Below are 25,679 nucleotides of genomic sequence, written 5' to 3'. Positions count from 1 at the left end.
GTGTGGAGCAATGCTTTGCCTCTATTTTGCTAATATAATAGAATGCCAGATTCTTTCTGCATCTATGGCTAGGTGGTTGTATATGCAGAATAAAAAACAGGCGCGAGCCAGCCACCCAATCATGAAAGGAAAACTTCTTCACTGGAAGTGGAAAGCACCGAGGAATCTAGCTTTTTAACTCTTTTGCAGAGCTGTTAGATACGATAATATGACTGATTATGCACCTGTTTGGTTACAAATTTTGGATGGCGGGCAGCGACAATCGACAGAAATCGCGACAAACTAAGTTAGATTATATAGTTATTTTATACTCACTCATTTATGAAATAGTAGTCATTTTAGCTCTTTGCTTTTCTGTCTATATTTAAATGGATAAAGATGAATCTAAACATATATATATATATATATATATATATATATATATATATATATATATATATATATATATATATATATATAACATATACATCAAATATTGTATGAATCTATTAATTAACTAAAACAAATTTTAATTTTAGATAAAGGGAGTACTATTAATATTATTTGTGTGCATGAGATGGACCCTATGTCTCAAGGGGCCTGCACCGTCCGACCCACTCAGGGCTGGCACTGCTCTCGGCGAAGGTGTTTCTCTGCTGGCTTCCTTGATCTGCAAGAATTTATATTAACCCCCATATGATTTTTGACATCGAAAATACCCTCACAATTATGCTGAGATGAAGGAGAGAGAAGAGAAGCGAGTTGTAAGGCCAACTTAGATACAAAAATCAAAAAAACATTGTGAGATGGTGAAGTCATTGATAGTGAAAAGCCAACTATTATATAGATGGATTAAGGCACAGTTTGGATCCATCCGGTTTCTTAAAAAATGAAATTTAGAAACTAAAAGGTCTCAAATAGGCCAAGTTTTTATTTAGTTTCAACATCACTGTCTCGCTTTAGAATGCTGGAATGCGGATTTTCTTGCCTCGTATACCCCTGTGCCCCTCTGATGACGAGATGTTCCCTTTCCATTTTAAAAGGAAGCAGTTTCCGGTAAGACTAAGTTTTGCCATGACCATAAACAAGTCTCAGGGTCAGACGATTCCTAATGTTGGTGTGTACTTGTCGGAACCAGTGTTCTCTCATGGCCATCTTTATGTTGCTCTATCAAGGGGCACTGCTCGATCGAACGTGAAGATACTTTCCATTCCATTCACTAATGAGAAGAAGAAGAAAGGGGGTACAAAAGAACTCAACAATGAATGGCACAACATACACAAAAATATTGTTTATAAGAAGGTCCTTACGCCATAGCTGACATTGATGAATGCATGGCAATTACCAACTTGTAATGCATTTGAGTATTTTGTTTTTAGGTGAACATGTATTTTTGCCTTTCAGATATTGAAAAATATGTCATTAGCACAACTCTCTTCATGGTTGGTCTGGAATGGGCAATGAATCAAAGCAGGAGTAGGAATGTCCTGCTTCTAAGTTTCAGTTTAGGAATGTTTTTTTGGTGGTGTTGTAGAATTATGAAATCGGAATGGTGTTTGTTTGTTTGGCCTTATTGTAGAATTCTGAATCGAGTTGAAGTCAGATAAACTCTTGCTGATCAAAATCCACAATTGTTGAACAAAAAGATGGGATTTGTCTGCTTTGCTTTGGATTTGTCATGTTTTGTGCAACTGAATTCTATACCATATACTGTATTTTTGAAAGTTCTGGGCAGCTAGGAATGTTTCTGATGATATTGGAGCTCAGCTTGTTCTTGGCTTATGTTGCGCTTTATGCCGAACCTACCTTTAGACTGCTCATGGTGGATTATGTCAGATCTAATATGAATTTGATCCATACTTTATATTTAATTAAATTAAATACATTTTAGGCTTATGTTAAATGATATGAAACCATCACTTCTCATTCGACAGTACATTACTACCCGGCACTTCTAAATATTAGGCTTATGTTCTCACCAATGCATTTACAGTTTGGTTAAATTGATGGACCTAATAAGTTACCTAGCTCTGTTTGTCCCATATATAACTTGTTTCACCTGGTTACATATTATTTAATAGATATATTTGCTAATGCAATACTTGGTTATTTGGTAACATTGATAACAGATTGAGATATGTTTTAGCTTGTTATAGTATAGACATTTTTAATTACGTATCAAGTAAAACATAGTAACAATGATTGTAGGTTTTTGTCTAGCGAGGATGTAATCTCAAGAGAAAAATACTGTACTTCTTATCCCCCAAGGAGATAATACACTATCAATAGATGAATCTCTACTTGTGTGTTTGTCTCATAACAAGCCAAAAAAATCGGTGTCAACTGCAATAGTTCCGAAAGGTATTATAACTTCCATAGCACTATATGGATCAATTTGTATTTTTTGATTGCAAGTGATCTCTGTTTCATCTCACGACTGTTTTGTTCCTAGATTATATTTGCACGCAGGGTGATCTTGCACTCATCGATTGGATTAAACAAATCCCATGCGAGCCAAGGGTAGAAGTCGTGCTTATTGATGATGCCTTTGTGTAAAGGAAGTGGATTGAATGCCTATTTCAACCGGACGCACCTGATGATAGCAAAGTATTGATGGAAGATGATGATGGTCCCATTACTCAAGCGGACTTAGAAAGGTGGTTTGTTCATGATTGGGATAAAGGAACTCCTATAAAGGTATCGGCCGATGAGTGCACCAACGACTTTTTAATGAGTGGTCTTTCCACAAAGGATATGCTCGTGACCATAGCCAATTTAATAGATGTTCTATGCGATTACATCATGGCAATCCAAGACAATATGACATTACAGTAAGTGCTCATTGTTTTATCTATTTTATGTATACCAACTACGTATAGTCTTGATATTGACTTTCGTCATGCTACATTACAAGATGACATGGTGCGAAGTTTCAACCCTATTAAGATAGAAATATTTGTCAAAGACTTACCAAATATATTAAGGATAAATCTAAATATGACTCTAAAATGTTTTGATATGGCTGTTCGACTGCCTGCCAATAAAGATTCACGTATGTCAAAAGGTGAAAAGATAAAGGATATAAAGCATTATATGGATATGCGCTTCTGGGTAAGCTTGTTTCCAATCAATAATGTAGCAATATATAGTATCTACCTTTATCCTCATGTGGTCATGTATATATATTTATCCAGAGAATGGTTGGTTTTGGCAAACTTCCAAAGTACCACGAGGACCCTACAACAGAAGAGCTAGCCAAAACACTCGACTGTTGGTCATCAATGAACTAATATATCACTGGTTGTAGATATGTAAGTATGTGTTAATTTCGAATGTATTTATAAAAAGACACTTCTTTGCAATCCTAATGATTGATGTTTTGCAGGTTCTTATGCCATGGAAATTCAACGAGTGTTATGCCCTTTTAGTAATTGACCATGGTAAAAAGCACGTGACTTTTATCGACTTTACACCCACTCAAGATTGGTGTAAGCATATGCCCTACAAGGGGTTCGTGGAAGCGATTATCATGGCCTCAAAGAAATATAAGATTGACTACAACAAGAAACGTTCTGAATGGGTAGAGGATATTTTTAAGTGGGAACATACAATTCGGACAGGTATTCCAATTGACTTAAAAGGGTATTTTCTCCGTATCACGTACCTTCTCAACAATATAGAATTTTTGTATGATAACCATTATATATAACATAGTTGACCAAACATTATTCTGTAGGGTTAATACCAGATACCTCGTTCTACAAGCTATGGTCATGTGGGGAAATGGTAGGCGAATGAAATTTGTTAGGGTGACTGGAGTACGTTTGTTTCATGTTCAAACATACATTCCAGTTACATAATACAAATTTGATTTGATGTTCTATTCTCTTATGTCTTTATGTGTAGGATGCAAGGATTCTTCGAAGGAACTTTGTGATTGATCTATTAAGTTACGAGGACAATTCATGCCACTATGTCATCCCTGCAAACATACAACAGAGACTTATCAATATCTCTACAAAGGAGTAGATTAGTGTACGATTGTCGATATATTATTTGTTTTTATGTAATTGTTGTGCACTCGCGTTTTATTAATAATTTGTGAGTCGTCGCAACGCACAGACACCTAACTATCATATATATAGGTCTGCATTATATTGATGATTGCAATGTAGTGGTGAAATAGGTAGATTAAAATAACAAAATTTATATGTATAGCCAGGATCACCAATGGATTACAAAATCTTTTCTCGTAACAATATAACACATTTATATATAAGTTATCATGATATTATATGTTCTCGTTGCAACATACGGACATTAACGTAGTATAATAAAATGTAGAGACTAAAAATTAGTTCATATAAACCAAACAACCAAGCGTTTTTAGATCGACCACGCTCTCTGCTAGCTCGTGAGACTTTATCGGGAGTCCGCTCTCGCATGCACAGGGGAAAGCACACCTGCAGACTGCAGTGCTTACAAATCCAGCTTTACCTTCCGTAGGCATATGTTCTTGTCCATGTGCCCATGAGTATACTTTATCAATTAATAAAGATTTAACTGTTTTGTCCTTTATTAGTCTCAAAGATCTAGCACTCATTGCAATTGCAGTCGAGCATCATCTGTTTGCTCTCATGCTCATGCACGCGCCGGCCATCGCGCATGCATGCCACTGTTCCATTGGTGTGTTAGTTCCAAAATTAAAATTAAAGGGGTTTTTAGTTTCTAATGACTAATTTTTAGTTCCTATAATTTATTTTATTATAATCCTTAAATTATCAAATACGAAAGTTAAAATAGAGTTTTAGTTTCCATATTTAACAATTAGAGACTAAAATTAGTCTCTAGAAACTAAACACGCCAAAAATATATATAGTGGTGTCGTATCTTAAAAGGGGCGCCACGCGGTATCCCAATAACTACTCTTTCTATAATCGACTGTCATATAAACAAGCTATCATATATACTGCATTTTAATGTAAAAATATCTCAATTTGTAAAGTAATTTTTATAACCAAATTAAGTTATTAGATGTCTTCACTTCAGCAGTATGTACTCCCCTTCCATGTGTCCCCAGAACCAGATCAACTTCTAGAGTAGTTCTAAGTTAACTATTCTAAATTTGATTAAATTTATAGAAAACATCAATATTTATGCTAAAGCTAAACTAGTATAACTAGATACACCATTAAAAATATATATTTACAATATTTTTTTGATGTTGTAGATGAGATGTTACTTTTTCTATAAAGTTGCTCAAGTTTAAGATAGTTCGACTGCACCTGTTTGTAGAAATTTATTTATTTCAGAATGAATATTGTATATAATATATGAGAACATATCCGGTGGAAACCAACTTATCGGTACAAATCATGCAACAAACCAACACAAGGTTAGATGGGAGGACCATTTAAAAATAAAGGTCCTCCCATCTCTATTCTTGTATTGGCCGGTTTGCACTAATGAGTTGGTTTGCACCTGATAGTTAATGACCATCAACCAAAAAAGAGAGCGAAATATATAGACACTAAGTACTTAGTTTATATACATGTGAAGAATCAAACATTTGTGGAGAATGAAACATTTGCAACCTAAATGTGAAGAATTAACGTTTGTGCACATGTCAATTAACATCAAGCATACAGATCATCTACCGGTTTTATTAACCTTTGGTTGCATATATATAGACATGTATTTAGAAATCCCTGCCATGTGTAGCAGTATGGGCCTGTTTGGTTCAACTTTTTTCTGACGAATTTTTATGATAATTTGGATCCCTAAAGAATCTGGCTGTAGGGAGAATCTGAATATCGCGAGACTTACGTGCGGAGGTACATTAAGGGGTCCATAGGGTTTAGAATGTAGTAAGTGACAGATTCCTCCAATCGCGATGACTCGGTGGATTCTATGTTCACGTTGATTTGAATGATTTTCACTAAAATGATTCTTACCTGAGAAGCGAAGCGCTTCGATTCTGACGGTCAAAATCCGCTGAAACAAACACATCCCATACCTTGTTCTTTTAATTTGTGAAGGATGTTATTTTCTTCGGTAGGCACACTAGGCAGCTTGCATTGGTTGGTTTTATTCCAGAACTATAAATCAAAGGAACTGCCCCCTATATCCCCGAATACTTGTATCACTCAACCAGGGGTTGCTATGCGCCTATATACATGGCCTAGATTTAGCATTAGTAGCACTGTGTAGCAGTGCAACACCGTGCATATCTCTTCCATAATTACGCTGAGAAATGTATACATAAACAGGTTGTTTGGGAGCAAATGTAATGGAGAGAGATTGAGGGCCCAGGGCTAGAATTCTTCACTATTCAAATAATGAGGGATTTTAGCCCCCTCAATCATATCCATTATTCTTACTCTCAAACAATCCCTAAATACATACACGAAACCAAAAATTCAGTACAAAAGAAATGAATTTGAGTCTACTACAAAATAACAGCAGAGCAGCATGTATATATATAACAAGCGGCTGGGGTGAAGCTATATTAAAATTAGGGGATGCAAACCTCAAAGATATAAAAACAGTTACATTAACTAAAATTACACCAATTATTACCCCGTACGACTCAAGTGATCTATACAGCCGCTCCCTTCAATTTACTCTAACTTCATCACCGATGACAATTAAGCATTTAAGCATATGGTCAGAACAGGTGGTAATACAAAGCTCCACTTATACTATACACAAAAATTGACGAGTGTGTATATATGCACATATAGGCAGACATGTGTATTAACCCCTGACGAAGCTAAGCTAGTCAGTATATAATCATCGCTCTGAAGGCTGAAGCATATGCATCCGTTCACAAAAACACCATATATATGCTGGGAATAATAAGCTAGATATGAAGTTCATCTTTAGGGCAAGTTTAACAACTCCATTTTCTCAAGAGATATCCATTTTTCCAAAGAAAATTAGTTTATTTTCCTTTAGAAAAATATGAACCCGTTGAAAAATGAAGTTATCAAACTAGCCCTTACCAAAAAGATTCACTTTGTGTAATTTACTGTGCCGGTATATATATTATTATCAGACCACAATTATTTGAAGTGATAAAAACAAACACAAAAATCTCACATGAGTTCATAGTGGAGTTGATCATCTTAGTGCCAGCTAGTGGTAGTGTTTTGCAGAAGAGAGATCAAAGAGACATACCGTATGTAATAATCATCCATCATCTATTTATCATGCTGTATCTAATAATTAATATAAATCAAACATTACAATGGGAAAAAACAATGCAAGCTCCATCGTATCTTGCGCTGACATTTGGCACAGCCACACAGTCACATGCATGCAGTAGCAGTGTAGTAATATACATACATATATAGCACTATAAGTAGTTTACCTTCTTAGCAGAGTACTGTAATAGGTAGAATTGATCGAAGAGAGTTTTATTAGCTCCTGGAAGCTAGCGCTTAATTCGATCTTCGTTCGGTTCTAGTTACTATATGATGGTGAGTGGCAGTCGTCCTTGAGCTGCTGCTAGCTGTTGTTGCGCTGAACGATCCTCCATTTCTAATTCATCAATTTCCTCGGTCATGGATGATGCATCCTCCCCGGCTTCCTAGTATGGCGGTGGCCGTGCATGAGCCCATGCAAGTCGGTCGTGCCCGAGCTGCAGGCCCGCACCGGAGGAGGCGGCTGCGGCCCCTGCTGGCATGAGGCTTGGCGGCACACCGCCGGCGCCGCCGAACATTGGCACCGCTGAGGGGTCGGCCATCCCGCCCATTACCATAGGCTGCCCTCCGCCCGGTCCGGGAGGCAGCTGCGCCGCCTGCTGCCCGGCGGGCTCCTCGTCGGCGTCGTCCAGCGGCAGCCTCTCGTAGGTGGCGTTGGCGAACGTGGACGCCATCACCATGACGGGCCCCGCCGCGGTGAGCGTGCCGACGACGCTGCCGCCGACGACCTGCCCCTGGCCGCCCGCGAGGTACACGGTGAGCCCCGTGGAGCCCGGCGGCGCGGGGCCCGGCAGGAACGTGCCGGTGAGCGAGAGGATCTCGAAGCGGCCGCGGAGGGCGACCACGGCGCCCGGAGCCGCGGGCTGGCGGAGCGCCACGTCGGCGACGGTGCCCGCGCCGCTGAGCACGCACACGCCGCGCTGCCTGCGGCGCGCGAAGTGGGCGATGGACTCGGCCACGTCGGCGCCGCCGGCCACCTCCATCACGTGGCTGCGCAGCGCGTTGGGGCTGTCGCGCGTCACGAAGATGGGCGGCTTGGGCTTGTTCTTGGACCCCGGCGGCCGCCCGCGGGGCCGCCGGTTGCCCGCCACCACCGCGCCTTCCTTGGGCTCGCCCGTGCCGCCGTTCTCCCGGTCGTCGTCGCCGCTCGTCGGCTGCTCGGTGGCGGTGGCGCCGTCCTTGGAGGAAGGTGCCATTTCTTCTTGGTTCTTGCCAAGGGATGGCTCCGGCAGGCCGCCCCGCCCCTCGTCCCACCACCAGTTCGCCAGCTTCCTCCTCCTCTTCTAGCTAGCTAGCTTGCTACTAGCTTAGATAGGGTTTCGATAAATAATACAGTATAATCGAGAGCTGCTTGCTAATTACTTTCTCTTAGAACAGTCGGGCTCGACGACGGATCCTCGACTTGTTCTTCCAGGTTCTTGAAGCTAGGAAATCTCTTGCTCCCCGCGCTCTACGCCTTTGCAGATGCAAAACAAAATACATAATAGAAACATATTAGCTAGCTAGCTAACCGGTCGACCGCCATGTGTGTCAAGATCCAAGCAGCATGTTTGATCAAAATAAACCAAACCAAAACAAAGAAATTAAGAAGATGGGAGCATATATAAATGAGTCTGAACGAGAAGAGAACACTAGAGTTCGATTGGACCCAAGAATTGATGAAATTAAGCGAGCGAGTAAGATGTCTCATCGAGAAACTTTTACCATGCGTGTTCTGCCGAATCCACTTTGAGTTTGAGCAGACCTTGAGAGAGGCAAAGAGGCAAGAACGAAATCGAAGGAGACGACTTGCCCCCCGCGCGTCCACCCCCTTGTAATTTCTTTGCTACTTTTCCTCGCGGTTTAGTACAGTGTGTCTTCGCACTGCTATATGTGTGAGGAGAAGACTTGTGGGGAGAGGATGATCTCAGGCTGAACTATTATATATATATATTCACTTGCTCTATTCCAAGCTGGTAGACATGTGTAGCTAGTGTGTTCGTATGTGTACACAGGCGCATGGTTGGAGCACCATTTTATATATAAAAAAGAAAAGTAGCAGGACAGGAGCAACAAAACGCTATGGCCACCCCGTGCAGAACTACACATAAATTGATTGGTGAACCCATGAGAGAGTATAACCTCATCACATGTATATATATATGGTTTCGTATGCATATGGACCACACAGGTGTAGTTTCACATAGAGATGTGTATTCTTAATTAGTTCCACGTAGGCCACTTATGTGCGTATGTTACGCTGAGATTTGTATACGGCCAAACAAGTCTTTTTACCTGTCAACCATCTGCTGCCGTATACATATGGTTCTGATTTAACTTTGGCATGTCATGGTGGTGTCATATGCACGGTAACGTACCACCTAATAGAACGAGAATATACTTTATTTTATACCTTCGTCGCCATCTCACCTAGCTAAGACTATCTCCAACAGACTTCATATCCTACTCCCTATCTAGCTCACTCACTATTTCAAACTATACTCTTCAAACAGTATAATCTACAGTGCAAAACAGTTCTTTGCACAGTATTTACATTGACTGATGGAGATGGCCTAGATAAGGGCCTATTTATTTGAGATTATAATTTGACCAGATTATATAATCTAATTAATCTAGGTAGATTATAATCTCAAACAAACAACCCTAAGGCTATCCGCAACCGTTACCCCTAAATTTTTCCCCCTATATCACTTTTCCCCCCTATTTCCCCCTATTTTTTCATCTCCCGCAGCGGTTCCCCCTAAATACCCCCCTATACCCCACTACCACTATAAAATATCATTTTCTATACCAACTATCAATTTTTTATCTACTAACAATTACTCGTGGACCCACAACACAGTGTTTAGGGTGATGAACAGTGACACGCTAGATCTGGGGGGAGAGAGAAGGGGACCGACACGTAGGGGGCGCTGTAGGGGCACCGCTGCGGCCATAGGGTGCCCCCTACAGCCGACATGCAAGGGGAGGGGGAGCAGTATGGTCGACCGCTGCGGTCAGTCTAAGAGATGCAATTCTTGAGTGTGCTTTCTTATCCAAAACAAAGGAGCATTACTTTCACTTATTCGCAGCATAACATTTCTTCAAACCACATGGATTTTAATTAATAATATGTATAGCATATGGTCAGCAACGAATCATATATATATATATATATATATATATATATATATATATATATATATATATATATATATATATATATATATATATATATATATATATATATATATAGCCTAGGTTTATAACGAAAATACCAATGCATTATATATGCTGGAAATTAAATCCAGAACGAAAAAAACCTCGCTGTTCCCGTTTAACATAACTTTAAAATTGGTGGATCATGCACCTTTTGGCAGCATAAAATAATGGCAGCATATTCGGTCAATAGGTAGTGTGTAGGAGTCATGGATCCCGGCCCGCTTCAGACTATATATTGTTATTAGATGCTTTGGTGTGTTGCTGGTGAGGCATGCTTATGCTTTTACCTGGCAGCTGTGCTTTAGGTAGGATTTAGGACTCTGGAGGTTAGTATGTGGGAGACCAAACAAGAGGTTCCTTTTGCTATAGCGTATGTGTGTCGCATGTGTAATTGTGTAGTAGGGGACTAGGGGCTGCTGGTGCTGGGTAGGTGAGCAAGTGATAATTCATTCTCGCAAAATTCAATAGGGTGTAGTAATATAATCGTATAAGACTATCTTCAGCAGACTCTCTATCCCACTTTCTATCTTACTCACTATTTTCAACTTCACTCTGCAAACATTGTAATCTACAGTGCAAAACAATACTTTACACGTTCATTTACACAGTTTACTGGAGATGGTCTAAGGGCAGTATATATCTCAGTTTCACAGAATAAACAAAATCACATAGCACCTGCAATGCATATTTATGCAGTTTCATTTGCAGATGTAGTTTCATATGCAATATAATATAATATGCATGCACTAGTACATAAACTTTAATAGAGGCAGACAAAATCAACGCATATGTATCACTACCGGACTCAGCTTCTTTGCCGAGCGTCGCAGACACTCGGCAAAGACTATTTTACACTCGGCAAAGGCTTTGCCGAGTGTAACACTCGGCAAAGAACGCTCGACGAACTGTACATCGGCAACAGCCTCTTTGCCGAGTATTTTTTGTTTGCCGAGTGCCATTTGACACTCGGCAAAGAAAAGTCACTGTCACGGCGCCAAGTGACGGTGACGGATCCTTTGCCGAGTGTCTTCTTCGGCACTCGGCAAAGACGGGTCCAGTGGGCCCCACAGCCAGTCCCTGTGCCGAGAGCGCTCGTAGGCACTCGGCAAAGGAGGCTACTTTGCCGAGTGTCTGGTGGACTGGCACTCGGCAAAGAGTCCTCCAGTGGGCCCCTTTGCCAGTCCCTTTGCCAAGTGCCTTGGCAACAGCACTCGGCAAAGATGGCTTTGCCGGTTCCCAGGTTTCCTTCTTTGCCGAGTGTCATGGTCAGCACTCGGCAAAGATGGCTTTACCGGTTCCCAGGTTGCCTTCTTTGCCGAGTGCCATGGTCATAGCACTCGGCAAAGCGACCCTTTGCCGAGTGTTACACTCGGCAAAGTGACCAGGATGTCCCTTTTTTATTTGTTTTTGCTGTTCCATCCAAACAAACAAAAGATATATATCATTCACATCACATTATATATCAATCGCATCACAGAATGAACACATTTATCATCAACACCATATATATCACAAAGTCTCACTAATATAAGTCTCACAAATATAAGTCAGGATCATCACAAAACAGATATAAGTCTGGATCATCACTAACATCACCAAGTATCTCACAAGACCAAGTCTAGCCAAACATCACCAAGTATCTCACAAGACCAACACTCACAAGACCAAGTCTGGATCATCAACGAGGTGGGCATCTGGACTGGTTCGGCGAAGGGTTGGACGAAGCATGAGGGTTGTTCGACGCCGCCGATTGACCCTGCACAGAGAAGAGATTGTATGTGTGAGAACATATGAATATATATCATGCAGTACTAAAATTTTGATACTCACAGGAGTAGTGAAGTCAGCAGGGTCAGCTGCAGGGAACAACGGAGGTGGTGGAGCATGACCCTGTGCGGCGCCAAGGCTCTGCATGTACGTGAACATCTCTGCCATCCTATATATATATGGTTTCGTATGCATATGGACCACACAGGTGTAGTTTCACATAGAGATGTGTATTCTTAATTAGTTCCACGTAGGCCACTTATGTGCGTATGTTACGCTGAGATTTGTATACGGCCAAACAAGTCTTTTTACCTGTCAACCATCTGCTGCCGTATACATATGGTTCTGACTAGGTGAGTGCCCGTGCGTTGCAACGGAACCGTATAATAACACGATAACAATATATATTATAGATATGTGCCGCTCCAGGCGTTTCGACAAGCATAACAGGTCTAGCTTCTAGCGTCTAGGTGGATGTGTCGAGCAGACCAATATGTTGAGAGGTTTACACATTAAAGGATCAGCAATAGGTTGTCCACTTAATGTAACACGAAGTGTTGCAAAGTACTTGAGAATTTCAGATCGGATAAATGGCACTTTGCTAAAACAACGTGAGCTCGAGCACGCAGCTCAAGCCCACCATGACCAAGAATCATGGGAAGGCTCTGGTAGACAAGACTCAGTGCCTTCTTTGCATGGCTTGATCCAAGAGCCAGCCACAACTCAGCGAGAGTAAGTGTAGCTGAGGCTTCAAGCAGATCCAAGTTGAATGATTTGCAGAATGATTGGTTGGCCAACGCATAAGGAAGCCCAAGGACCGCATTGTCAGATTTCTGGGAGAATCAGAATAAAAAAAAAGTGTTAGCTTACTCTGTACAGAATTGTAGTATTTACGAGGTTCTTTGCAAAATAAAAAAGATGATTACTTACTTTATGTATTTCAGCAAGTTCCCATCAAGACAGTACGCTTTATAGCATACTTATTTTCGACACAAGGCAAATGACAGCCGGGGCTAAGGAAATCCTGAAACATGTAGCAGAAACGTCAGTTTTCCCTTTTACTAATGGTCATACAAGGAGTAAATAAACCCAACAGCTGGCTCGCATCAAACATGCTTTGAAATAGAACATCAAACACCTTGAGATTTAAAAATAAGTTGGAGCGTCATAGCACAAGTCCAATATCCAACATGTGTCAATTCTTGGGCGTCATAGACACTCCGTAAATTTTGTACGCTATTATAATTGTCTGACTAACTATGACGCCCAATAAGCTGGAGTGCTTATAATTGTCTGCCGTGAGGGAGCCCTGGCTCGACGGCGCCTTGGAGACGCGCAAGCACGCCGTCGTCCGCCGGCGGAGGATGGGCCTCCTCATGATGCTCAGGCTGCTCAAGAAGCTCTTCCTGGCGCACAAGTCCGGCGCCGCCCCGTCGCGGAAGGCGCCGCCCATCTGACGCAGCTGAAAAAAAATCAAGCCTTTGATGAGTAGTGCATGATGATGTGTCAGGTGTATATACGGAGGTGATCAATACACGCATGCTTCTCTCGTCTCGGTAGCACAGGACCAAGAACTTGCTGTTTGATGTTCTATTTCTCTTACAAGTTTCTCTTGTGTACTTGTGTCCCTGTCGAGAGTCTGGTTATGCCTTGGGTTTGCTTAAACTTTGACGAGCTGCAACATGTTACTAAAATCAGGGAGGGCAGCTACCAGAATTCTGCATTGAACAATATTATTTGTAAAATCAGTCACATTTTTGCATCCTTTGTCAGGTTCCTTAGCTTTTTCCAAAGCTACACAACTCATTAGAATGTTGCCTTGCAAAAGCGTGCTGTATAATCTGCTCAACTCCAACTCAACATCATCAGCTCAAGTAAAGACACAACTGTTCGAGTGAAGTAGTGAACTGTGCACAAATTAAGACTATCTGACTCTGCTACAGTTGCGAAAATGACAAAAAAAAAGAGGGAGGATCCGCATTTCCCAAATTCAAAATATGGACTCTTAGTCACACCTTTTTCTGCTGCTGCTTTCGGCCGTTTAGATGTCGCTAGCCCGTCTAAAGAAGAATTAAAGCGGTTTGCGTATACAAATTTACAATCCTGTCATTTTTTTATTCATAAAACTGGTCCCCTTTTCTCAAATATAAATGCTTAATTCACTGAATCATGGCATCTATCGAAGATGAGCAACATGATAAAGAAGGGCCATGGCAACACGAACTACGAAGGATACCATAGGTATACAGGCATTTCTCGTCATAGAACGAACAAATTCATCAGGACCAAGAGGAAGAGATATCTCAATGATTAGCTCTATAAAAAGGATATAAATGGATGGTGTCGACTATCTATATAACACAGAGGGACGAAAAATATGAACAGGACATGCAGACGGTGGTTCATGGATGAATGGGTCGACAGCACCACTGACCTGGCAAGGAAAAAGATAATGATGTGATGATGATGATAGGAAGATCTGGGATGGAGAGTCGGCCCACGTCATGCTTCCTTGCAATTACATTCAAAGTTTCTTCTCGCTAGCGTCTTCTGCTATGGCAACATCCAGAATCTGGAGATTAGATGGAGTATGGTAGTTAGGGAAATTGGAGTAAGAATCGATAGAATTCCATCTCAGAATTGAAGAAAGCGGATCTCTTATTGGGCCAACACATAGTACTACCAAAAAAAGAAAAAGAGAGATAAAAAGTAAGAAAGGGGGGAAATATTCATCATCATGCTACCAAAAAAGGGGGAAAAGAGAGAAACAAAGTAAGAAAAGGGAAAAAGGCTCACCTTATTCGTTTTCTCGGTGATAGACAATTGACACAATTTTTCACATATTAGAACATACATGTGTCAAATGTCCACTTTCATGATTTCCACGTAGAAGGGTTATGTGTGCAGGATACCTAATGGCAATTGGAAAATGAGAGCAGAAGCAACAAAAAGCAATGAACAAGGACCTTGACATAGACGTCATCCTCAAGACAGTAGACAACGTTGTCCACCTTAGCGCTCCGGTAGTGGCATCTGGCTTTGAGCCCTTCCTCCTCATCCGATCTGTATGCATAATAAATCAGCAAATAGCAGATTGCTCAACAAAAAGTAACACATAGCGAGCAAAAAACTGGTCAAATCAAACCAGAGTGGGGAGAAAAATATACTTCTTTGCAACTTGGTGTACAAAAAAGCTCTGCTAAACGTGCAACTATTTTCTTACAACTCAAATGTAAGTCAGGATCAGAAGGCCAAACCCACCTGGGATGGCGGCTCTAAAATCAAACATATGATCTAAATACATGAATATAATTGAGTAAGGTAAAAATTGTGGCTCCCTGGATAGAAAGCGAAAAGATAGAGCTAATCTTAACCAAAGCATGAGATCATGGCTTCAATTTTTTCTACAAGACAACATTAGAATTCAACAACTATGAGATCTGCAAGTGACTCTCAAGTTTTAGCAGCTGAAATCATCAAGAATCAAAACTTGTTACCTTGAGGGGATTTTGAACGAACACATGGTGGACATCATTCAAGTCTCGTACAGCTTCACCTGCGCAGACTTCTGCCGGCTGTAGAGCGCGGCGTTCGAGTCTTGCACCTACAACCACAAGAGTACTTTTTTGCTGTTCACGCTTATCAGAAGCAACTTCACTAAACAATTAGATAGAAATGGTACACGATTCTGGAGACTCCATGCCTCCGAGGAGTAGGAAATGATGCTTAAGTTACTTGGACGACACTCCTAAACTATTCCTAGCTGGCTAGCAGAATTCTGAGCTTTGGAGCTGGGAGAACAGGGGAGGAGCAAAAGATGCCTATGTTGTACTAATAGTCTAATACTAATAGAGCACTTTGTCACAACAACTCTTTGCACAAGAATAAAAAACATTTGAACTTTTTCCATGGTAAAACTTGATATCAAAGAAGAGAAAATCAGGTGGTCCAATTGATGCCCCCCCCCCCCCCCCCCCCGAGAAATTCACCATCATGGTGTTTAATCCAGGATTTCTACGAATAGCACCATGGAAAGTTCAGAATCAAAAACATCTAAACATACTAAGAACAAAATGAACCGCACCAAGTCACTTGAATCTAAAAAACTATCCAAGCAAAGAGAAATAGACTGTCCAAGCAAAGAAAGCTTAGATGTACTGAATCTAAATCTGAAAAAAGTCAAAAACATGTCAAGGATGAATAAAGACTAATCTGAAAAAAGAGACAAAAGCATGCCAAGAATGAATAAAAACTATGATTAATCTGAAAAACGTGTCAAAATCGACCACACACTAAGCAAAGAAAGGTGGCCTACCTGAATCTAAAAGAAACTGTCGAAGCAAAGAGAAATAGACTGTCCAAGCAAAAAAAGCTTACCTATACTAAATCTGAAAAGGACAAAAACATGTAAAGAATGCATAAAAACTACGATGAATCTAAAAAAATGTGTGAAGATCGACGACTCATTAAGCAAATAAAGGTGGCCTGCAATAAATCTAAAAAACTTGTCAATGTGAGAGAAAGTATATAGAAACATGTCAAGGTCTGCTGATTATTGGAAAATAAGTTTTGATGTAAATGTGAGAGAAAATATAACTTACATAGGCATCCTTTAGTTTTAGTTCAAGATCCGCGCCCAGGTCCTCCCTGCGGCAGCGTCCTTAGAGGCAGGATCTTCGAGTAGGAGAGCACTCCGTCGTGGATCGCGAACCAGCGCGACTGCCACCCCTTGCCGATGTTTGTCCACTTGTACAGCACCTCTGTGACTGTCGGTGCCTCCTTCATGTCCTCAGCCGATGTGGTCATGTGGAGCGGTCGCTGGCCACTCCCCGGCAAGGCAGCAGGGTAGGTTGTTTTAAATTAAAAGAATACAAAACCAAGGAAACAATATATTGAGGTGGTAAAACAAAGGTGTCTTAACATGTAGATCATGGGCCAATATATCATAAATGAGTCAAAGGATGATCTTCAAGCCCTACAGAGGACTGGAAAAATCACATGGGAACAAATCATAGTATCCAATCTAAGCCCTATTAGCAAAATCAATATTGTTACCAGTCCTCATATTGTTTGTTCAGTCATATGTCATTCTACATATTATTAGTGCTAGATATTAGAAGCTCCTACTAAGCCTGTACGGTTGTATTGATACAACTTTATTGCTTTCTCTGCATTTTCAGTTTATGAAAATATTGGATGGTTTTAGCCATTTGGTCTACATAGCAAATATACTCCTACCGTTTAGTTTCATGTGTGGTACCGGGGTAAGGACAATGCATAAATGAAATATAAGGGAAGTCCTTTTATTAATATATACAGTTTGTCGTACACAATTTAGTTCCAGAAATGCAAGAAATAAAATATCTAAAAGAAAGCCCAAAACACAATGAATTCAGTGGCCCAATCTGCATCCCAAAAAATATGGATGTTACTGTGTATACTCAATTTTGTTTTTCAGTTTCAACTAATGTATTTCCCATTCAGATAATCAAGCCATATAACAATTTTCACCAAAAATGAAATATTTAGTCAGAGTTGCACCTTTCAGAAGAAGCTTTTGCTATAACTAAAAAAAAGGTCAGCACAACTTTCACCATATAACAATTTCCTTTGTCAAGTACAAATATATTTGAACATCGACCAATGGCCAAACAAAGGAGTTAGTGTTGCTCATCTTATGTCACAACTAACATTATGTCATTCATTTACAATCTGCGCATATATGTTGTACGCACTGCTCATGTAAACATAAGGGCAATTACCACTTAGCCATGATATACACAGCGACAAGATTCATAAATGCTTAAACTTAGCAAGACATGATATACAGAGCGACATGATGCATGGAAATTGATGTTTAAGGACTAACTTCTTTAATAGGATTGGCTGACAAAGGCATGGGAAGTTCTGATGGAAGTGGGTAATCCATCATGGCCAGATAATCGAATGAATAGTCGTAACATGTAATTTGGCACACAAGTTAGAAGTAGCTTTATAACACAATGGTCAGTAATCAAATGAAGGTCAAAGAAAACATGTAGTACTATGCATTATATGAAAGTATAATAATGGCAAACAGAGGGAGGGATCTGATCAGCTTATTAACCCATATCACCAGCTAAAATGCAAACATAAATAGCTAACAAAATGTATACAGTTGGAGGCCAACAATATTAGTTACTCCGGCTGTCCGGCATGCAGTTACCTCTGTGAATATCAGAACATCTGGATCTCTTCTTAGTCAGTAGCAAAAAAGGAAAACAACCATTTCACTTCCCAGCGATATGTTTCTTTTATCTAGTGTCAAATTTCTTATGTGAAAAGTTAATCTGTCTTCCATGCAGAAGCAAGGCAAATTTTCAAAGATTCTTGTTCGGTTCAGATCTACAGTATCCAGGCCTGTATTCCAAAAGATACAGCTATACTTTGGAATCATGAATTTGTGCAGGCAGAGGAGCTTTTCAATCAGCCTTTTGATTATGAGAACTGTTTGAGAGATAATAGGTATTGTTCTCTTAGCCCATTTGGTTTTCTCCCAAGTCTAAGGCATGCCCACGAAGGAATTGTAAGCAAAGACATAACCAGATGAGAATATACATAACCAAACACACATATAGATGGAGATAGATTTATATATAAAATAGTGAAATTTGTCAAAGATAATACCTTGATGCAAACCTGTGTTCATATGCATGTATATTTATGCAACTTTTATCCCTGATCAGTATTCTCAATTTCGTCACTTCACAATCATGCACAGGTTTTGTGGTGTTTTGAATTCTTTTGTCAAGCGAACATCCAATGGAAAGCATGTGAGTTCATTGCCACCAAAGCCCTTGAATAGTGCTGCAGCCGCCGCATAGTCTAAGCCTAGTGTTACTCCAAAGGAGCAGTTTGTTACTGCTCGGCGGCAAGATTTGCCTGTAAGTTCAAAGCAGGGAGCAGACACTAAGTCCGAGAAGGATAATTCCACAATATTAGATAAGGCTGGCAATGGTCCTGTTGACAAAGAACAATCAGTTGATGCCTATGCAAGCAAAAGTAAAGCTCAAAATGGAAAGGCCATGCCTAGTAATGGTGGATCGCTGGCTAACATGTGGGGTCGTGCATCAGCAAAACCTATGCCTCCAAGTACCACTAATTCTACAGCTGTAGCAAGTGTTGCAGGTATTATCTCACAAATGTTCATATTCAAATTCTTTGTGCTTTACTTTCTCGTCTATAACTCTCAGCACATATCTAGTCCTGTATATCAACCCTTTACAAGCATGCTAATATAGAACTAATGCTGTTAGTATTTTTAGCTACTGCTGATGCACAAATTTGTGCGAAGGAAGAAGCAGATGGAAATAGCAGCGATGATGAACATGGGATAAACTACAAGAGGGGATCCACTAATGCAAATAACAGAAAGAGAACAGTGGTATTTGATTATTCGGATGATGAGGAAGATGACAATATTGTAAGCATTGCATCTCCTGAGCTACCAAAACAGCATACCCCAGACCTTGTTGTTGGAATTGTTACTATATCGGTAACCAAAAGCCCAATGATCGAAGTTGTTAGCTTGCTGTTCGTAATCTACCATTACGCAACAGTAGAGGAAATTGGATCAATACCATTCAGTGAGCCACTAACACACATCATAATAGCATTCAAATGTGTATACAAACTTTAGTAACCTGTCCAAACTAACTGAATGCTTGTCTTAGTTTCACGTCAAGACCTAACCAAAGAACACTAATAAACATAAAAATGGAAGGCTGTTGGTATATTAGAGGAAACAAGACAACAAAAACTCACCACCAATGAATAGCCTGGTGGACATGAGGAGCTTTGAACACTGAAGGAGACAAGCTACCAGTGGCCCTAAACCTAACTTAGAAGACCACCAAGCCTGCCTAAGGCCGCCATTTTGAACACTAAACCTGCACATACAAGATGATAACAAAAAATCACCTGGGCATACACGAACACTTAACAACAATTAGAGCCTTACACAAGACATTGTAATAAAGTGTGATGCAAAAATGCTATTAAAATGCAAATTGCTCATATGGAAACAAATAGTGAGGGTGAGTTTTTAAAAAACAACAGCTCACCTTGGTCTCATGTTTATTTAAGATTATAAAATTGGCACATTTTCACTCTTATTGTTGGGATAAGTTGCAGTGTAGACAACATATCAAACTGGTAAGAGGCACAATCAATAATCAGAAACGACACCAATTACACACATAATGTAAAAACAAATTTCATATACAGAAGACGAAACATGCAAAAACAATTACAACCTTTACCTCTGAATTATATTCCTTAGTTCTTCATATTAAGCATAATCTTGTACAGAACTGTGACACAAAAGAAAGCAAAGCGAGCATACAGTTAGTATCAACCTCACTAAATTGTTGTACAAGTGTAGACAATTGAACCTGTGCACGCAACAACAACACCTGAACCTAAGAGAGGGGGCAAGATCAGTCAATGAATTTACCAATCCTCACCTGATAATATACAAGAATCGTTCAATAAACAAAGGGGAGGCCAGTCAGGGGGGAGCATCGCGAGTGAGGGAGCACGATCAGCGGCTAGCGGGCACCGCGACATCGACAGATGCGATGTAGATGTGGTACAGCGGGAAGGAGGCGTTGTGGACCATGAATGCACCGTCGTGGAAGAACACAACAATGGGGAGCTTCTTCTCGGGATCCACTCTCGCGGGTAGGTAGAGTCGGGAGGAGATGCCTGTAGCGAAGTCCTTGGACGCGACGCCGTTGGTGGAATTGCCATTGGGGGACGACGGGACGGACTTGGTGTCGTCGAAGCGCTCGACACAGTCGATCTTGTACACACGCAAGGCATCGGGCATATCGAACTCGAGCTTGGAGTCGGGTTCAATGGCGGCGTGGGGATTGAGGACCCTGTAGAAGGGGTGCCGACAAAGTCAGTTGTCTTTGAGGAGGGGAGGTTGTGGACGACGATGAACTCGTGATTGAGGGGGGGGGGGAGTGGAGGACGTGGTCGTGGAGAGGGAGAGTAGTTTCTTCGATTGTGTCGCGAGCATCCGTGGAGAACGAAGGGTGCCTACACAAAGATGATGAGCAGACGCACCTGTTTCTCACCCGGGCATTGGCTGGCGAGATCTCCACGAGCGACGATCTCGGGGATGGAGGAGAGGAAGCCCGAGAGTTGGCTGGCGACATCTCCAGCTGGCCGCGGCGCTTCCAAACCCCGGATGGACGCCGGCGACCGGATCTGGACCCTCGTCGCCTCCAACTTTGCTCCTTTGCCTGCCGAAGGAGTACCGCCGCCGCCTCCATGAACCGGTGATCGGAGCTGGACGGTGTTGACTCTGGCAGAGCGGTTGAGGTCGTGGGGGGGGGGGAGATTGAAGTCGTGGTGCGGCGCGCCGTCGTGGAGGCAGATTGAGGACGTGGGCACATCTCTGCGTGCGGCGCGCCATCGTGGAGGTTTAGGGCTGCCGAAGAGGATGACAGACGCTGTAGGCTAGGCTGCATAATGGGCCGCACCAACGGTTGGGCCACACGAACCACTGGGCTGCACGCAGGCACTGTTATGGGATTTATTAGATTAGTACCATACCGGCCACTAAGACAGACCAAACGTGGCTTATAAACGTTGGCGTGGATTGTTTGTTGCTCAGACTAATTCCTCTGGTACCGCACTAAGATGTATTTTTTGGCGCGGGGATGTACGTCCACGGTTGGGAGGCAGTCCACGGTTGGGAGGCAGAACGGGTCGGATCGCCTGGATGAAACGAACGGTCCAGATTACCCGGAGGCAAACGAACGGTCCAGATTACCCGGAGGCAGAACCAGGGGAGGCAGCCTACCCCTTGCGTTCTTAATAGATAGTATAGATTTAACTTTGGCATGTCATGGTGGTGTCATATGCACGGTAACGTACCACCTAATAGAACGAGAATATACTTTATTTTATACCTTCGTCGCCATCTCACCTAGCTAAGACTATCTCCAACAGACTTCATATCCTACTCCCTATCTAGCTCACTCACTATTTCAAACTATACTCTTCAAACAGTATAATCTACAGTGCAAAACAGTTCTTTGCACAGTATTTACATTGACTGATGGAGATGGCCTAGATAAGGGCCTATTTATTTGAGATTATAATTTGACCAGATTATATAATCTAATTAATCTAGGTAGATTATAATCTCAAACAAACAACCCTAAGGCTATCCGCAACCGTTACCCCTAAATTTTTCCCCCTATATCACTTTTCCCCCCTATTTCCCCCCTATTTTTTCATCTCCCGCAGCGGTTCCCCCTAAATACCCCCCTATACCCCACTACCACTATAAAATATCATTTTCTATACCAACTATCAATTTTTTATCTACTAACAATTACTCGTGGACCCACAACACAGTGTTTAGGGTGATGAACAGTGACACGCTAGATCTGGGGGAGAGAGAGAAGGGGACCGACACGTAGGGGGCGCTGTAGGGGCACCGCTGCGGCCATAGGGTGCCCCCTACAGCCGACATGCAAGGGGAGGGGGAGCAGTATGGTCGACCGCTGCGGTCAGTCTAAGAGATGCAATTCTTGAGTGTGCTTTCTTATCCAAAACAAAGGAGCATTACTTTCACTTATTCGCAGCATAACATTTCTTCAAACCACATGGATTTTAATTAATAATATGTATAGCATATGGTCAGCAACGAATCATATATATATATATATATATATATATATATATATATATATATATATATATATATATATATATATATATATATATATATATATATATATATATATAGCCTAGGTTTATAACGAAAATACCAATGCATTATATATGCTGGAAATTAAATCCAGAACGAAAAAAACCTCGCTGTTCCCGTTTAACATAACTTTAAAATTGGTGGATCATGCACCTTTTGGCAGCATAAAATAATGGCAGCATATTCGGTCAATAGGTAGTGTGTAGGAGTCATGGATCCCGGCCCGCTTCAGACTATATATTGTTATTAGATGCTTTGGTGTGTTGCTGGTGAGGCATGCTTATGCTTTTACCTGGCAGCTGTGCTTTAGGTAGGATTTAGGACTCTGGAGGTTAGTATGTGGGAGACCAAACAAGAGGTTCCTTTTGCTATAGCGTATGTGTGTCGCATGTGTAATTGTGTAGTAGGGGACTAGGGGCTGCTGGTGCTGGGTAGGTGAGCAAGTGATAATTCATTCTCGCAAAATTCAATAGGGTGTAGTAATATAATCGTATAAGACTATCTTCAGCAGACTCTCTATCCCACTTTCTATCTTACTCACTATTTTCAACTTCACTCTGCAAACATTGTAATCTACAGTGCAAAACAATACTTTACACGTTCATTTACACAGTTTACTGGAGATGGTCTAAGGGCAGTATATATCTCAGTTTCACAGAATAAACAAAATCACATAGCACCTGCAATGCATATTTATGCAGTTTCATTTGCAGATGTAGTTTCATATGCAATATAATATAATATGCATGCACTAGTACATAAACTTTAATAGAGGCAGACAAAATCAACGCATATGTATCACTACCGGACTCAGCTTCTTTGCCGAGCGTCGCAGACACTCGGCAAAGACTATTTTACACTCGGCAAAGGCTTTGCCGAGTGTAACACTCGGCAAAGAACGCTCGACGAACTGTACATCGGCAACAGCCTCTTTGCCGAGTATTTTTTGTTTGCCGAGTGCCATTTGACACTCGGCAAAGAAAAGTCACTGTCACGGCGCCAAGTGACGGTGACGGATCCTTTGCCGAGTGTCTTCTTCGGCACTCGGCAAAGACGGGTCCAGTGGGCCCCACAGCCAGTCCCTGTGCCGAGAGCGCTCGTAGGCACTCGGCAAAGGAGGCTACTTTGCCGAGTGTCTGGTGGACTGGCACTCGGCAAAGAGTCCTCCAGTGGGCCCCTTTGCCAGTCCCTTTGCCAAGTGCCTTGGCAACAGCACTCGGCAAAGATGGCTTTGCCGGTTCCCAGGTTTCCTTCTTTGCCGAGTGTCATGGTCAGCACTCGGCAAAGATGGCTTTACCGGTTCCCAGGTTGCCTTCTTTGCCGAGTGCCATGGTCATAGCACTCGGCAAAGCGACCCTTTGCCGAGTGTTACACTCGGCAAAGTGACCAGGATGTCCCTTTTTTATTTGTTTTTGCTGTTCCATCCAAACAAACAAAAGATATATATCATTCACATCACATTATATATCAATCGCATCACAGAATGAACACATTTATCATCAACACCATATATATCACAAAGTCTCACTAATATAAGTCTCACAAATATAAGTCAGGATCATCACAAAACAGATATAAGTCTGGATCATCACTAACATCACCAAGTATCTCACAAGACCAAGTCTAGCCAAACATCACCAAGTATCTCACAAGACCAACACTCACAAGACCAAGTCTGGATCATCAACGAGGTGGGCATCTGGACTGGTTCGGCGAAGGGTTGGACGAAGCATGAGGGTTGTTCGACGCCGCCGATTGACCCTGCACAGAGAAGAGATTGTATGTGTGAGAACATATGAATATATATCATGCAGTACTAAAATTTTGATACTCACAGGAGTAGTGAAGTCAGCAGGGTCAGCTGCAGGGAACAACGGAGGTGGTGGAGCATGACCCTGTGCGGCGCCAAGGCTCTGCATGTACGTGAACATCTCTGCCATCCTCTTCTCCAGGTCCTCACGTTGCCTCCTCTCATCATCTAGCTGAGTCTGTAATATTTCGCCCTAATGTTACGATAATGCAAAGAGAAGATATATAATAATCAATGAACGATGAATAGTTAAGGAATAACCTGGAGTTGCTGGATACGATGCTGTGAGCTGTCCTGCCGAGGTCGTATGGCTGGGCTCGCGCTCGTGCTCCTTGCTCGCACCTGAGAGAGAGTGGGAGTGGAGGACGAGTCGATTGCCCCGTCGGCAATCCAGTACCGCCCATGCCTCTTGCCTCCTCCGACCCTCATGAGGACATCTCCGTCGATGTCCTCGGTCCTCGGATCGTAATCTGGCCCATGGACCTCCTTGGCCATGGCGGTGTACTCACTGAGGCGGCTGTGGATGGCGGGGTTGGTGTACGCCTCAGGCCCGTCATCCGGGTTGTAGGTGACGTCGGACGTCGCCTTCCCCTTGTGGGCCATAGCATATGCCGAGAACGTGGAGCAAGGCGCGCCACCATGTGCCGCCGACTACGAGAAAACCAACGAGATGGTTAGAAATCATGTCTAATCGAAAGTTATATACCTAAATAAAAAAGAGCGCGTACCCATGCTTCCGCGTATTTTCCCAGGCTGCGGCTGCCTTGATGGTGGGAGGGACCTTGCATCAGCAAACGCCGTTCCCGGCTAGCGTTGTGCGCCTCATCCCACTCAGCCGAGCACCACCTCTGCACCATCTTCTCCCAGCACTCAGGATGCGCGGCGCACCAATGAGGAATCATCTAAAAAAATATAAGTACAACGCATATCAGAAGATAAACATAAGCAT

General features: G+C 41.9%; 1 protein-coding gene and 1 pseudogene across 2 annotated transcripts; one reads left to right on the top strand and one right to left on the bottom strand.

Annotated features, from left to right (window-relative positions):
- Nucleotides 1-7,162: 7,162 nt before the first annotated feature.
- Nucleotides 7,163-9,278, bottom strand: LOC100280097 (uncharacterized). Of its 2 annotated transcripts, none has more exons than XM_020550330.1 (3): nt 8,889-9,272; nt 8,547-8,640; nt 7,163-8,475 (listed from the first exon to the last, which is right to left on the bottom strand). In XM_020550330.1, the coding sequence occupies exon 3, from the start codon at nt 8,378-8,380 to the stop codon at nt 7,571-7,573; it is 810 nt and encodes a 269-aa protein (XP_020405919.1). In that variant the 5' UTR covers nt 8,381-8,475; nt 8,547-8,640; nt 8,889-9,272; the 3' UTR covers nt 7,163-7,570. The 2 variants fall into 2 exon arrangements, with proteins under 2 accessions (XP_020405919.1, NP_001354849.1); NM_001367920.1 differs by having other exon boundaries at nt 7,165-8,471; nt 8,889-9,278.
- Nucleotides 9,279-18,480: 9,202 nt separating this feature from the next.
- Nucleotides 18,481-21,153, top strand: LOC103649160 (uncharacterized; annotated as a pseudogene).
- Nucleotides 21,154-25,679: the final 4,526 nt, after the last annotated feature.

This window comes from Zea mays, chromosome 1 (genome assembly GCF_902167145.1).
Source record: "Zea mays cultivar B73 chromosome 1, Zm-B73-REFERENCE-NAM-5.0, whole genome shotgun sequence".
Lineage (NCBI taxonomy): Eukaryota > Viridiplantae > Streptophyta > Magnoliopsida > Poales > Poaceae > Zea > Zea mays.
Note: the sequence above shows the minus strand (reverse complement) of the source record. Positions and strands in the feature narration are given on the sequence as shown.